The sequence below is a fragment of the Hippocampus zosterae genome, chromosome 5, assembly GCF_025434085.1.
Source record: "Hippocampus zosterae strain Florida chromosome 5, ASM2543408v3, whole genome shotgun sequence".
NCBI classification, from domain to species: domain Eukaryota; kingdom Metazoa; phylum Chordata; class Actinopteri; order Syngnathiformes; family Syngnathidae; genus Hippocampus; species Hippocampus zosterae.
Window position 1 is genome coordinate 18,631,610 of NC_067455.1, and position 15,124 is coordinate 18,646,733.

The 15,124-nt window shown below is 39.9% G+C and overlaps 1 protein-coding gene across 4 annotated transcripts in view; it reads right to left on the reverse strand.

Annotated features, from left to right (window-relative positions):
• LOC127601436 (intermembrane lipid transfer protein VPS13B-like) overlaps positions 1-15,124 on the reverse strand; it is a 344,543-nt gene that overhangs the window by 205,901 nt on the left and 123,518 nt on the right. For all 4 annotated transcript variants that reach the window (XM_052066676.1, XM_052066675.1, XM_052066677.1 and 1 more), the window contains 2 exons: positions 2,909-3,018; positions 296-434 (listed from right to left, as the gene is read on the reverse strand). In XM_052066676.1, coding sequence (XP_051922636.1) covers positions 296-434; positions 2,909-3,018 — 249 coding nt within the window. The remainder of the gene's footprint in view (positions 1-295; positions 435-2,908; positions 3,019-15,124) is intronic.

Below are 15,124 nucleotides of genomic sequence, written 5' to 3' on the forward strand. Positions count from 1 at the left end.
TAAAAAATGGTTTATGCGAGCTACGATAGTGATGGTTTTATATGCTCCAAAAGTTCGTCCCTGCCTCCCTGTGACGGGTCCCCCACTAAGGTTGGAATTGATTTCCTTTTCACAAATTCAGTCTTGTATCTACTTTCTGATTGTTTCATTCATGTAAGGGTCCGTTATCGCTGTTGCTCATCATGGCATGCGTGACAAACATGGCAATTGCAAGACAACACGGTCTAATGGTCATACAATACAGTAGTCACAACTAAAAATACACTACGGTATATTTGGTGATTAGTAAGATTACCTGTGACAGTCTTGGTTTTGACAGGGCTGCTTGCATAGTCAGAAGCTTGATTGGAGGGCTGCTTGACCAATGGTGTGCTGCCTACCGATACCTCATCCTCTCTCCGCTTTGCCAAGGGAACTGGACCTGGACCTTGATTCTGCAACGGAATTTAGGAGGTTAGCCGCTATCTCAGATTTCCAGAAAGTTACTGAAAGGTGGTGTCACTTAAATTAGGAACAAAATGAACCTAAAAGATATGGACAAAAGGTTATTGCATTGGTGCTGTAAGAGTCGCTGCACACCGCGGGATGTATTATTAAAGACATCGTGTGTACGTGACTTTGCAACGATGTGAGCGACTGTTTTGAAAGATTTGGGATTTTATGCAAAATCGGTGATCACACGGTTATGTCATAATTTGTGCAATCTTTCAATGATATTGATTACATCTGCAAATAATACATTACAGCAATAACAACCTCATTCACTCCAGGGTCGTTCTGTAATGCCATTGTGGATATGGATATGTGAGTCCAAGGGAAAATTTATTTTTGGGTTTTGACGCATGTTGTGTAAGTGGAAAGCCTTTACGCTGGGACGCACCTTGACGTCCTCGACCATCCACTCACAAAGTAATAGCATCCATGTCGTTTGAGGGTTTTTTTTGTTTGTTTTGTTTTTTGAATGGTAAAAAGTCCCCAAAGCATTTGATTTATGTAAAGAAGAACTACCCCTATAGTATGTGCGATATGTATTGAATTTTAACATATGTTTAATTCATGGTAGCTTTCATCGCTCAGCATAAGTTTAGTGAGCTCCTGGCTACATCCATTCAACCAATCACAGATGCAACCAGCAGGCAGATGTGTTGTTTGAACCAACTTAGAAATAGCTCAGTTGATGACAGATGCGCGAAACATTTGCCACATGACGATATGAGATCTACTGCGGTCATGTCTGAAAGTCAATGGAGTTTGGATAGATAGGGACAAATCTATACAGCGACACTGCAGTCAAACAGCTTTGAGAATGTGCTTTCTACGTCACATACAGTGCACAAACAATGTCGGACACAAATTATAATTGCGGTCTGTGAGCACCAAGACTTGTACAACACAGTCAGCTTCCAATACGAGACAAAAAGGAGCAGGTGTAGGCTACTTGGCGTAGTTGGTAAGTAAGTGGATGGACTAGTTTACAGCTACTGAACCAATCTAGCAATAGTTTTCGCAAAAGCATCGTCCACCTGAATGACTAGCATTGTTTTTTTTCCCTTCATTAATGTCAAAGAAGGAGATATTGTGAACATGTAAGCGTTACATTTCATATGTGTGTCAATTTTTTGGGAGGCGGGGGCATAATATCAATTTTTTTACAATGCATTTTCCCTTTAGCGGTAGATAAATATACAAATTGGGTAAATAAACATATTGTTCCATTTTCTGATCAATCAGTCAAACTCATTGGCCACTGATCAGACCCAAAAGGCCTGATCGTGTGAAGCCTAATGTGTACTTCGTAGATTGCATTTCAATTACAAGGCGGGGTTTGGTGAACGGCTGTGTCTCATTTGCTTATAACCCGCAAAGCGATTTTTCGCCTCTGTGAAAGCTTCCGTGTATAAGTTTGGCTATAATTTGCGACATCACCACATTGTGCAATTGCCACTCAGGAAATTTTGTGGCAGAACCCTGCACACTAGGTGAGTGTCGAGTGGAATTCCGCCTCATCGGTTGGTGTGCGGCGGCCCGAAGAATAATCAACAACATAAGTGCATAAGATCATGTCAAAGTGAAATTTTAAAGTGACAACTGCATTGCACTTTTCACTTTGACCTTAGAAGTCCATTATTTTTAAAGTTAATGACAAGTGAAAAGAGGAAACCTGTCTGCTCTCGAAGATGTGTGGCACATTATAAAGGACAAAACACAACAATTGAGACTGCATATTGTTGAGCAATCAAAGTTGTACTTTGAACCATCAAGCAGCAACGTTGTGAAAATGAAAGGTGATGGAAAACAGTCGGCATGTCCTTGTCCCAGCTTTTTGGAACTTATTACAGGCATCAAATTCAAAATGACTGACTATTTGCAAAAACCCAAGTGAATCAGAACATTAAATGTCATTGCAGTGAATTCAGTCATATAAACATTAAAAAGAATGTGCAAGTCATGTAAGTATTTAAGTTGTTTATGCCGTCCCAACTTCAAGGGAATTGAGGCGTGTCTCAGTGGAGGGAGACAAACAAAATAAGAACTGCATTCCTCAGTGTTACTGTTGTTTTTACTGTGCATTTGACAAATGAAGACCTTGAATCTTGAATTCCAGTCCATGTGCTACTTTTCCCGGGTCCATGTCATCTATCTACCAAATGCTAGAGTAAACAATGTTAATCTTACTAACCTTATTCTAACAAAAGAGCTGCTCGGCAAAATTAATAAGTGTCGTGTGTCCTCAAATTAAGGGTTCATGCAAGCCATTAACATGAAAAATAATACAAGGCCTAAAAAGAAAAACGGTCCCAATCCCACATTTGCTCACACTAGAGGGAGTGCAACAGCATTTTTTCAACACAAATGAAGATGGAAAAGATGCTTTCTTGCCCACAAAACTAAAAGAGGCATCTCACACCTGTTGCTGTTGCCTGCTGCTCCCTCTATGAGGCTGATGCAGAAGCCACGTACAAATGATCGGGTCCACGTTGATCGATATACCCTGGACACTGGCCAAGAGAACTGCACCTGGACACATAGAAAGCAGAAGAAAATCAATTTCAATGGATTCAATTCCCACTAAAGTGCTCAAGTGACACGAAATAATTTGATTCAGTGAAATTAATGACATCATGAGCAGAGGTGGACGACTCTTGTTCGAGTCTCACAGTTCTCAGTGTGACCTACATATCTTGAGCATATAAAGCTGTTTATTGGAGAGGAGAGCAGCAAGGACTATTTTTCCTCCAAATGCACTGTTCAAAGAGGTAAGCACTCTAAGCCAATAATAACATTTTCTTCTGATAAATTTCTATGAAACTTGAGACTTTGGCTGTGTTTTGGTTTACTCTTAAATAATAATCTTGACCAACAATAAGCGAACCCTGAGGTAATGCGTTAGGATCCTATCAATAATGATTCCCATGCCGGCAGGATTAGTGCAGGCTCTCTGGCGTGCCGTGGAATGTCCCCAGCATGACGACAGGAGGATGTTTTAGCTCTCGCAGCAAGACTTTCAAGAAATTTAATGGTACTTTGGACAAGACCCCAATCTGCTGTTTCAGGCCCCAAGGCAAAGGGGAATCAGTGTGAGTGCATGCATGTGCGCGGCTGTGTGCGTGCATGCGTGCCAGACTGTAGAAGCCTGATTGTTTGCCGTCTTGCAGATGTGACAATCAAACACACGCACGCACGCACACACACACACACACACACACACACACACACACACACACACACACACACACACACAGATGCGGATGCACGACACGAGAACACTTTCATATTTCAGCACATTCATGTGAAACAATGTAAATAAAAGGCTCTAATTGGCTTCACTTTTACAATGTTCAGTCTTTTGTGATGCCATTTGTATTTACCAACGGCGCAAAAGGTGTGATTGACTGAAATCAATGTGTGTGTATTGATTGTGTTATACAATACAACTAGATGGGTACAAAATTTGGTCATTTTTGGGGAGGGGGTGTGTGTGTCAAATAATTGTTTGCCAGTGGAAACGGTTTAATCCTCATGGTGTTCAATGGAGATGTATTGACCCCCCCAAAAAAGCTAAATGTTTTCCTCAAGTCAAACTAAGAATCCTTCGTTTATTGTTTCATCAGTTCTCTTGAAATGTTTCCCCTCGCACCTCTCAAATGTCTTGTGTCCTTAACAACAGCTTTTCTGGCACCCGTCCCTAATTCAAATCTATTCCATAACCCACCCTTGTGTTCTCCCATCCATCATCCACCCCTCCTTTCCTTGTACCACAACCTCCACATCACATTACCATTACAATCTCTCACTTCACCATCCAGATTGCTGTCATCCTCCATTTTGCACTACTTTTTCCACCTTCAGTCTTTTGTCACCATGCATCCACTCTCGCCTTTTCCTAAATAGGAATCATAATCTCAGCCCTGTGGCTTGAACTGCTACACCACAATGCGGCTGCCTAATAAGACTTGGCTTTAGGTGTAGTGCTAGAAGCCAACTTCTACTAGTTTCATCATCGACCAGAACAGCGTGAGCAAGAAAGATCCCAAAAGGCAATGAATGAGCTGCATAGTGAAGATGTATTGGGTAATTGACTCGAAATCTAGGGCTTGGGTGAAAACTCGACGGGATAAAGCACAATCCTGACTCACACCACAAGTCAACATCAATGCCATCAACCAACCTATTTGATTTATTATTACAGAGATAAATGAGCACAGAAAATATGCATCATATGTACTATTATCGCAACCAAAGAGGTTTATCTGCTGTCAAGACACCATAACAAAAATAGAATACAGCTGCAGATGCAAGAAAAAGTATGGAAACACATTTAAATGACCTCCATTTCTATAAAAAAATATTGTAGGCATTAAATGGGATCTATATGTAAGTCACAACAATAGACAAAATGCCATATTAAAGAGCACGCTATGTTAAAAATGCAGCAGTGCAGTTTGGCAAAAAAATATGTGAACCTTTTACATTTAAAAAAAAAATGTCGTCCTTCATACGGTTACAGTTCAGCAAACATTCGTAGGGATTCCTGCTGTGGAGTTCATGTCACAGCATTTACTTATATTGGGATGAGACCAGGACTCGCTGACTGTACCACTTCAGAAAATGCATTTTCTGAAGTGAAGTGAAGTAATGCAACGACTGAATGGTGTCTACCCACACCATTCAGTCGTTGCATTACTTCACTCCTTTGGGTCATTGAATCATCCAAATTTTCTTCATTTTCAATTGGCAGGCGGTCTTAAATTAAACTTGAAAATGCATTTTTGCTGGCAACAACAGCAATTGGTCCCGGTCCTGAAGTAGCGGTACAGTCCCATGATACCCCTTCCACTATACTGCAATTGGAATAAGGTTTGAGGACAGTGTCCTCCGTCTTTTTCACCACACACAGCTGATTCTCACAATTCCAAGAATTTCCAAACAATTCACACTCACTTTTTTTTCAAGTGTATTTCAGTGTCATGATATAAGTAGAGGCTTCACTGATTTTTCACTACATATCTAAAGTTGCTTACTGATATAGAAAAGAAGTTACAAATACATCCTCCATGCTGTTACATGCCCTGAGGTAGTTTCTCTTGAGCCAAATGGATTTCACCATCACAAGGACCAATTGCAACAGTTGGAATTGAAATAAGCTGTTTTTGGAAGGCGCACGGATGCTAGGTTGTAAAAAGTGGCATAAAATTGGCTTCAAACTGTGTTAGAATTGACAAATTGCACAAAGTGAATTCAGTGATGCAAATAACACGTTTGTTGTTGCTGTTTTAATGTCAGGGAGCAGTTGGGGATTAAGTACTGAGAGGAAAGTCGTGCCACAGGAACCATTTCTCAATGACCAAAGAAAGTTAAAGTGGTGTTGGGCAAGTGGCCAGACCTTTTGGATGAATAACAACTAGGATTGTTGATGAATGTCATGCACAAAATGTTCATCTAATGTAAATGAGTGCACATCAACATGTATGGTGTGTTACTAGTTCACATTTAAAAACAAACAAAAAACTCCCTTTATACACAATGTTTTATCAACTGAAAATGTGCCCATGCATGTTTAATGGAATCGTTTTCTTTTTCTTAAAGCGCGAACAATTATCTCTGTACTAATTTCACAGTAACACAGAGACACAATACGTGTAGACCTGCCTTTTAGGCCTTTTAAGACCCAGGCTATTAACACAACTGTTCTCGTTCCATCATTGTGTAGAGACAGCAGCCCCAGAACGACACTTCCTTTGAAGAAGGCAGCATCATGGAACAGCCTGACATGCTTAGGGGGCAACCTCAGCAGGACGCTAACTGTTGTTTTCTCTGCTCTAACAGGTCGGCATATGGGTAATTACAGAAAGTGATGACAATGATAACAGATGTGTTTTTCTTACTTCATAAATTATTCCTCGAGAAAACACGAGTGAACTGCGCTGTGTATGTGCAGACATATGAGGACACACTTACCTTGACTCACCCACAATGGACCTATTAATGTCAAAGGTGATTTTTTTTCCTCTCCAAAGGCTTAAGACCAGTAGACTTAAAAGAGAGTGTGGGGTTGCTTGGTGTTGTTTTACAGCTAACTGACATCAGGCTGCTCCCAGGCTGAGTCCATGTTGAATCATGAGACCGGACTAATGTGAGGCCCCTTCGACAAAATGTTATGCATATTCTCATAGTCTTATTTCTTCTTGACTCCTAAAATACTTCATTCATATCAACCCTCTATAAGGCATATATTCTTGTTATGTATTTATATCATATAGTGTGTACTATGTTACAATGCAAAGTCTGTGTACAGCATCAAATTCCCCAGAGGGGACAAAAGTCACAGGTTAAAGAGGGCCCAAACCTAAATAGGCCACAACATCAAAACTACAGGGCCATGACCCAACCATCAGCGTTTCAGACAGGCAAAAAAAAAAAGACATGCCCCCCCACCCCGCCCTCACCCGCTCATCAAGAAGAGTGGGGAGTATACGTGTTTTAGCCAGCTAATCGCCCCCTCAGAATTGGTTCATTATTGGACATGAGGCAGTGCTGGGACCAGCTACTCCAACTGAAAATAAATAAATATAACCCAGCTCACGTCAGTTAGATGACTTCTGACAGGTTTAGTTAATTTCGAAGCCAAGTAGCAAAACAAAACATTACGCAAGCGTGCAGGGCCTATGCTGCCTTTAATTGCTTTTCCGATGAGCTCATAACTTGAAGGTGTCCTGGAGCGAGCCATGCACTTCGACAGGTGTTCCGCTGGTTTGAGCCGGTGTGAGTGTCGGTAACTATAAATGTGTGTGTGTGTTTATGTGCATTGTATGCACATGACAGACCAGGAGCTGCTGGCACTGCACACAAATGACTCAGCTGTGTGTGGGTGGATGTAAGGAACAGTATGTTCAAATAAAAAAAAAGGCAGACATACATCTTTGTCAAAATATGGTAGTGTTTCTATTTTCATTTACCGTGAGAAGATGAAGAGAGAGGGATAAAAACAGCCAAATATTAAACTCTACGATAAAATAATACGTACATTAACTAACTACTACTCAAAATCATTGTTTTGCTCTTTCCGTGTGGGGCTGCGACATGAGGGCAATGCTGTCGAAGGAGCCGGAGACTCAGGAAGGCGAACAAAAGTCCGACCAGTAGTTTTGTGCGTTTGTGCGTGCGTGCACCACATTGTTTGGTAAGGGTAGTCGCGGCAATGATTAAGATGTACATGTACTTCAACCAGTGAGGGCGTCATTAAAAAAGAAAAAAAAATACAAAAGTGAGTCAATTTATGACATAGGAGAGACATATACATTTAGATAGTAGAAAAGAAGCAAATGCAGTGATAGTGAAAATAAACAGATGGACTATCTAAAACAGAGAATATGGGAAAGTTAATGGGCCGGTATCTGTATGATTTATGAGATTACCATAATCAGTACATGCTGTTACGTACAGCGAAGTAGTTACATTACATAGAGCAAGACGAGATAATGCAGTAAACTGTCCCTGTTTGTACGCGCATGCGTGTGCATGAGCTTGTGTGCGTGTGAACAACTTTTTCGAGTGGCTCTCATCAAGTGTTAGTCTAGCTATGTTATCGGTGAAATAAGAAATCACAGATGGTAAAAATATCAGATATAAATTCCAAAACAAATTATGTGCTGGGTAAAATAGCAAAGATTTACAAAATGTGGGAAAAAGCAATACAATATGATGATGAATACCAAAATGGAAAAAAATAACAAATCTACAAAACTATGGGAATTCACTGATGAAAATAAAGGAGAGATGCATCATTGTAGTTCAGTATTTTGTATTGAATTGATTAATTCCCACGACAAATTCTAGAATGATTTGAAACGCATACTCATGCAAAATATGAAATGCATGAGAAATATTATTTTCCAGGAAATGGTGACCAGTTGTGAGGCCACATGAGGGGTTTGAAGAGGCAGTAAAGCAGCTCAGCCGATACTGATAAGAAGTACCATAATTATCACATATCCCATTTTATAGCCAATTCCAAGCCTTCATAAATCAACAATCACTCTCTGTGTTTAAAAAAAAATGCAAAGTGAACACGGCTGCTTCCTGTGCCCCAAATGAAACAAGCAGCATGGATTTGGAGTATACTGGATGAGCTGTTATCTTACTTATGTCCTCATGGTCTTTTTTTTTCCTTTTTGGCTAGGACCACAAAAATACTCTGTTGTTGTCTTTCTCAGTTCATGTCACACTAATGTAAAACTAAAGTCATGACCTGGCTCTTGTCAGCAAGATACCCGGTCTTCTTAATGAGAGACAAAACAGACAAGGGCCTGATTGCATTAATGTATCATTACCACATCCATCATAGATATAAAGTGCACTGTGTGAACTTCGAAATCAGCTCCAGTGTAATATAAGGGAAATGGAGGAGATACCTCTGAGCTCATTAAAATAAACAGACTTTTGCTTCTGCTGCTGAATTCCGACAGACAGACAGAGTTTTGCATCGTTACCTTGAAAAGTCCTTATCGTGGCTATCCTTCAGCTGGCTCATGGGCTTTCACTACAGTTCAAGTTCAGTTCTTTCGGTTTATCATAATGGACTAGGGGGTAGTTTAACGCTTTGATGTCCGTCATTAACTGGAGCTGCTTCTGTGTATTTTATCAAGATTCAAAAATTGAATGCAGCCATGTTAATACAAATGAAGGATTTCAACATTTCTCCTAATGCAAAAAAATAAATAAAAATAGTGGTCAATGAGCACAGTGTGTCACACTTAGCCTTCTCAGTATACACAGAACATGCATACGAATCATAAAAACCAGGTCCTATTAATATTTGCCATTTAAATGATGAGATGATTGTTGAACTGTTTTTCTAACAGATACCACAATAGGCCACAAGTGAAAACTTCTCACAGTGTAATGGAATCCACATAGGAATGCAAAGACAATAGTGCTAAATCTCATATTGTCATGTGTGATTGTGTCGAGAGTGCATCAGAATGACAGCCGTTTCTAATCATTTGTGTCTGTGTTTTAACCTTGACCTGGGTTCTGTTCAAAGAAAATTTCTGAGAGAGTAATTTATGACAGAGTTTCCCCAAAAGAATACAATAAGCTATAAAATAGCCAGTTACTCAATAATGTGGACAGAGTAATTGCGCTAACCAATAAAAACTGGATGTAGTCAAAGTTGAAACATGCTGTATTATTATTATTGGGGGTTGGGGGGGCAGTATTAAAAACATGCACAAGAAATTATGTACTTTGCTGTCTCTGTTTTGGGGATACAAGAAACACTCAGATGCACACATCACATGCTGGCCCTCATAGGGGTGCAAGTACAACGATGTAAGTGCACTAAAGTAAAAGGAAAGTTTTATGAGTTGGTCTGTAACAACCAAAGCCTTGTGAAAGCATAAAAAGGAAAAGCAATCCACAGAGCCACGAGACGTTCAACAACAATAAATGTGTACAGCAGAGAAATGTTAACTGCTTTGTCAATCTTCATGAATCTGAATGGAGCATGGCTCAACCGTTTTTGGATAAATGGAATGATTTAATGCAACATAGGTTTTATTCTTGAGCATTCATGTCACGCTACACTGAGCTGGATCCCGCTTGCTACTTGTATTCAACAATCAATAATTGCTTGTTGTGAAGTATTTGGTGTTGGTTCATCAGAGAGACTTCCTCCTTGGGTGCTAACCACTCGCGTCACCATTCAAATGGCATCAGCTAGTCACATGACCACATACGTTTTTGCAGACCTGTCAAAATAACTTGCAAGTGATTAAGCGCCCGTAAGACTCGTTTTAACGTCGCAGAAAACGATAAACAACAGCTTATCATGCATTGCTTGTCTGTCTTGTGTACAAATATTTTCCTGATTTCAATACTTTATGTATTATTATTTTATTTTAAGTGATACAATTCAGCAATATCGATATTTGCATATTGATATTCAATGTAGTTATTTGTATTCTATTTGACATTCACGCTCTGATTTTTAAAATACTCAAATTAATACTTGAATAGTTTTTTCACTGAGTACATTTTTGCTCTGAAAAACTATTTGGAGGACTACTTTCATACTTGAGTCATATTATTGTAAAGTAACCAAACTCTTACTCAAGTACAATTGTTGGTTACTCTACCCACTGATGGATGTTTTACATTTATTTCAAGTGAAATCGCATTTTTGTCACAGAATTTCACAAAATAATGAAGGCTGTTTTCCTCACACGATAAGTCCTTTTCATCAATCTCCTCAGCTCAGATGCTGTGTGAGCATGCTAAAATAGCATACAAGTGCAAGTCCAAAATGAACCGTATGTTAATTGCAACAATATTTCAATATTAAAGGAGGAGTAGGATAGGGGGATCGGGACATGGAAACCAAGCAGACATTAGCAGTTGAAATGAAAATGAAAAATGAAGGCAGAGCAGATGGGGGAGAGACAGGAAAAGAGAGGGAGAAAGGATGTATCCTTCGATCCGTATACAGTGTTAGTAAGGAAACCAATTTTCATTTGGTTTTATCGTTTCCTAATTTTTAAATTCCTAATAAGATGCCCGTGTGAAAATGCATACTTTGTTGAATTCCTGTGAAAGAAACGCACACTTTAAAGAGAGTGCATGTTCCAGTGCCAGGGAGAATAAAGCCGGACAATTCATCTGGACATTTTATACAATCAAACCACTGCACTATTTTGACACTTGGGGTATAATTCTCTAATAATCTACTGTAATTCCTGTCTGACTGACACGAGACAACCGACCAGCCAAATAAGGAGAGGACATGCATGGACAGTGAAGCAGAACAAAGACCAAAGCAAACACATCCAAAATGACCATCTTGTTGGAAATCATAAACCTGATGTCAATTTCTATCTACACTCAATCACAAATGTGAGAGACAGAATTGTTATAAATCAGGGTACGGTAGACAGGAATGGAAAGTAAATGTCCGCTTCAGAAAACTCTCTTTCCTCAGGGTATTTACTGTCACAAATAGGGTATATCCATTATTACAGACTCGAATTCTCTGCAAAGACCAAAAATTCCCAAAATGTAACAGCAGGCAATCGTACTTGGACCAAAGTGGTCAATAAGGCTTCTGTTGAAGCAACATTAGCTTAGCCTACACTCACTGAGAAAATCCAAGAGCCAAACATTCAATCTTCAGGCCATGGCCTCACAAACATGAGGTTGTGATACCAGAAAACATAATATTATACTAACAATAAGGCCCTTACAGCACACATCAATTCCAGCTTGTTTTTAGATAAGCGTAAGAGCATGATAAGCAAATAAATTCCTCCCCTGTCTAATATCTCAGGCCTGCATTAAGATTGCTGTGGCTTGGATTTCCAGAGCAACTCTCAGCAGATTCATGGCCTTATATAAACCACATTTCCACATGCTGGCACGGCACGTTTTAGTTGTTTCGTAAAGCGGACGGTTGGGGGAGGCTTGAGAGGAAAACCAGTGTGCATGCAAGCTGTGAGTCTGTGAGGTGAGCTGGGTATTTGACTATTATTAGAAGCTTCATGAGCATGGTGGCAGGACTCTTAATTATGAGGCAAAGGTTAGAAGAAGGTAATAGTGTCGGGAACCCGTCCTTTCATCTACCAAGCTTGTATATGCCGTGAGCAGAAGAGAGTGGTGCTTGAACTGCCTGTGTTTACTGCCTGTTTATCTAAGTGGGCATGTGGGGCCTGGAGGGCCACAGCAGGTCAAACCACACACAGTGAGAGGAGTCCAGGACCCCCGAAGGACTACTCAATGTGATGAAGTTTTACAACTACTGCTTGGACTATGACTACTGCTGCCCATGCACACGCACACACATGCTTGACTCAATGCTGAGAGTTTATTACTACTGTGTTGAGACTAGATGCCCCAGGGGCAGGAAGATGAGTCAAGCCAGACTAAGAACCACAAGATAAAGAAGGAATACCAGCTTTAAGAACACAGAGTGTGTGTAAAAGATATCAGTGCATGTTAATACCATTTAAAAGTGTTGAGATCCACATAGGACAAACATGGATTTGAGCATAAACATTTTTTTTGTTTTTAATTAGAAGTAGGGAAAGAAAAACTGGATGCAGGTAAGCTCCACTATTCGCAGGAGACAGTACAGAGCCCTGTGCGAACAGCAAAAATCGAAAATAAATTGCTTTTGTGCTGTGTGATATTGCCGAAATGTTATATCGTGGTAAATACTTATGAAATGGATAACACAACAACGATAATAACGATATACAGACATGAAACGAAGAGAAAAGTAGAATTGTGGGATACAAGGAGATACTGTATATGAATGCCAATGTTAGCTCTTTGTGTTAAATTGCAAATAAAGTCAACAAAAAGTATATAAAACTGTTTCAAGGAATACCACGCGAACTGAACCTGAGCATCCAGAAGAGGCGGGCCAGCTTTCAAACGGTCGTCTCAACCGAACTAAACGCTATAAGAACTATATGTAATGGATCAGTCAGCTCGCGTGTTGATAAAGATTGCAGCTAGAGATAAAGTAATAATTGCAGGAGATGATCATATAAACTTTGTCTCATCAACAGAACATTTTCTCAGAATTTTACTGGTTTGGCAACATGCAATTCGGCAAATTTCAGTCTCACGTTTCTATGATTTATTTTCTACAATGGTGGTCACTTTGATCATCCAAATCCACTTTGGCTAAAACAACAACTGATGTTATGATCTAACGCTGAAATACCTTGACTTTGGAGTACACCTTTAATTTCTTTTGAGGTTGGTCTGGACTCTTTTCTAACCATTCGTATTATCGGTCTCTTTAGTTTGTGATCAATTTTCCTTCTGCGTCCACATTCAGGAAGGTTGGCCACAGTCCCATGGATCTTAAATTGATGGATATGTGCAACTGGAGTTACAAGAACATCAAGATTACAGTCTTATCTTTAATGTGCCCGTGTATAATTTTCTTTGTACTTTGCTGAGACAATTCTCTCCTTTGCATTATCTAGTCCACGTTCAGTGTGGTTCACACCATGTCACCAAACAGCACAGTGGCTGCTTGTCACCCTTTAACTCATTCAGTACCAGCCAATTCTAGACCAAGTCTAAAAGGACATTTAAAAATGTCGTTGGGAGTGAAAGAGTTAAATGAGACAATTGACTGATTCCAACTTTGATGCCAATCAGGACACACCTTTGTTAAACGTATACGAATATGTAGTCAAATTTTCTAGGAGGTGCTATCATTTTTTTGTCCAGGCCTGTGTCCTTTTTTTTTTAAATAATTCGGTTGAACCACAATTCAAAAGCAATGCCTGATGTTCATAGATTAACTTCATTAAAATTCCATTTAGAATTACAGATTCAAGTAATTTCTGAGACCACTGTGGCTTTTTTTTTCATTAACAGAGGTATACCAATAATTTTGCCCATGTTTGTGTGTGATTCCTTTGGCCATGGGAAGAAGGCCTTGCAAACTACTAAATGATAGAAAAGCTTACTTTGAAAGTTAAAAAGAATTTTCTCTACGAGCAGGCCATCATACCAGTACCACCTGTGTTAACTTGGTGCTGCTGTTACAAATCTGAACAGAGGACCACTTTGTGCAGAGTAACAGAAAACGTCGGGCAGCCACTGGCAACCGGGCAAATTGAAGGCAAGCAATCGAGTTTGTTTTCATGTCGGGGAGTGTTTGAGTGGAGGTGTGAGGGGGGAGAAATAGTTAAATAAAATAAACCTTTAATTTGACTGAAATTGCAGGCAACAGGGGCTGCTGTAAAAAAGGCTGTGAAGTGTGATTTCTTGTGGTTTGGGTTAATCCTGATTGAGGAGCCCCTGAGTTGAGATGTCAGCAATATGAGACTAAAACAAAAATAATTACAGCCCGGGTTAATGAAGACAACCGCCTGAGGCATGGGGACTTGCGAGGAAAATGAGGAAGGAGTGGTTGAGTGAGAGTGAGAGGGCGCAAGACGGAGAGAAAAAAAGAAAGTGAAAAGGAGAGCTGTAAAATGGGGAACATTTTGGGTGGTCAGGCATCGAAGCAGTAAAAATCATTGGCCGTTATGACTTGAGAACAACACGTCACGGTGTAAGGCTGGCAGTATAATAAGGCCGATCTAACTGTGCCCGTCTACTTATCCTAAAGTGCGATCACTTGTTTGGCCGAAGGTTAAAACGTGAAGTGGCAACATCATTCCTCCCATTGAACTATTTGCTGCGTAGTAAAGTTCACACCATCTCTCTGCAACTACCTTTCATGTTTGCTGTTATGTCCACACACGTTATCTTCGTTGTGCAGGGAGCTGTCCATCCCAAGAACACTGAGGGTGATAGCAGGCACCTGCACCTTTTACGTCTGCACTGAGTTCATGTGTACCGATGATGATTTCATTTGAAGAAAGAAAAAAAAATAGAATAGACTTCTCAACTGAAACATGTCTACCGCAATCTGTCCCAAATGAGTTTCAATGAAACGCTATTATTAGTCATGGGGTTACATAAGTAAGGAAACAAAGGTAAAATTTGTGTCACAGGTGCTTGTCATTTGTCTCATTGGTAGCCAAACGTCAGAAAGGTGGGTCAAGTAAGCCAAGTTGGAAAAAGATGGAAGGAATAGTGGTGGACGGAAACAAAAATCCCA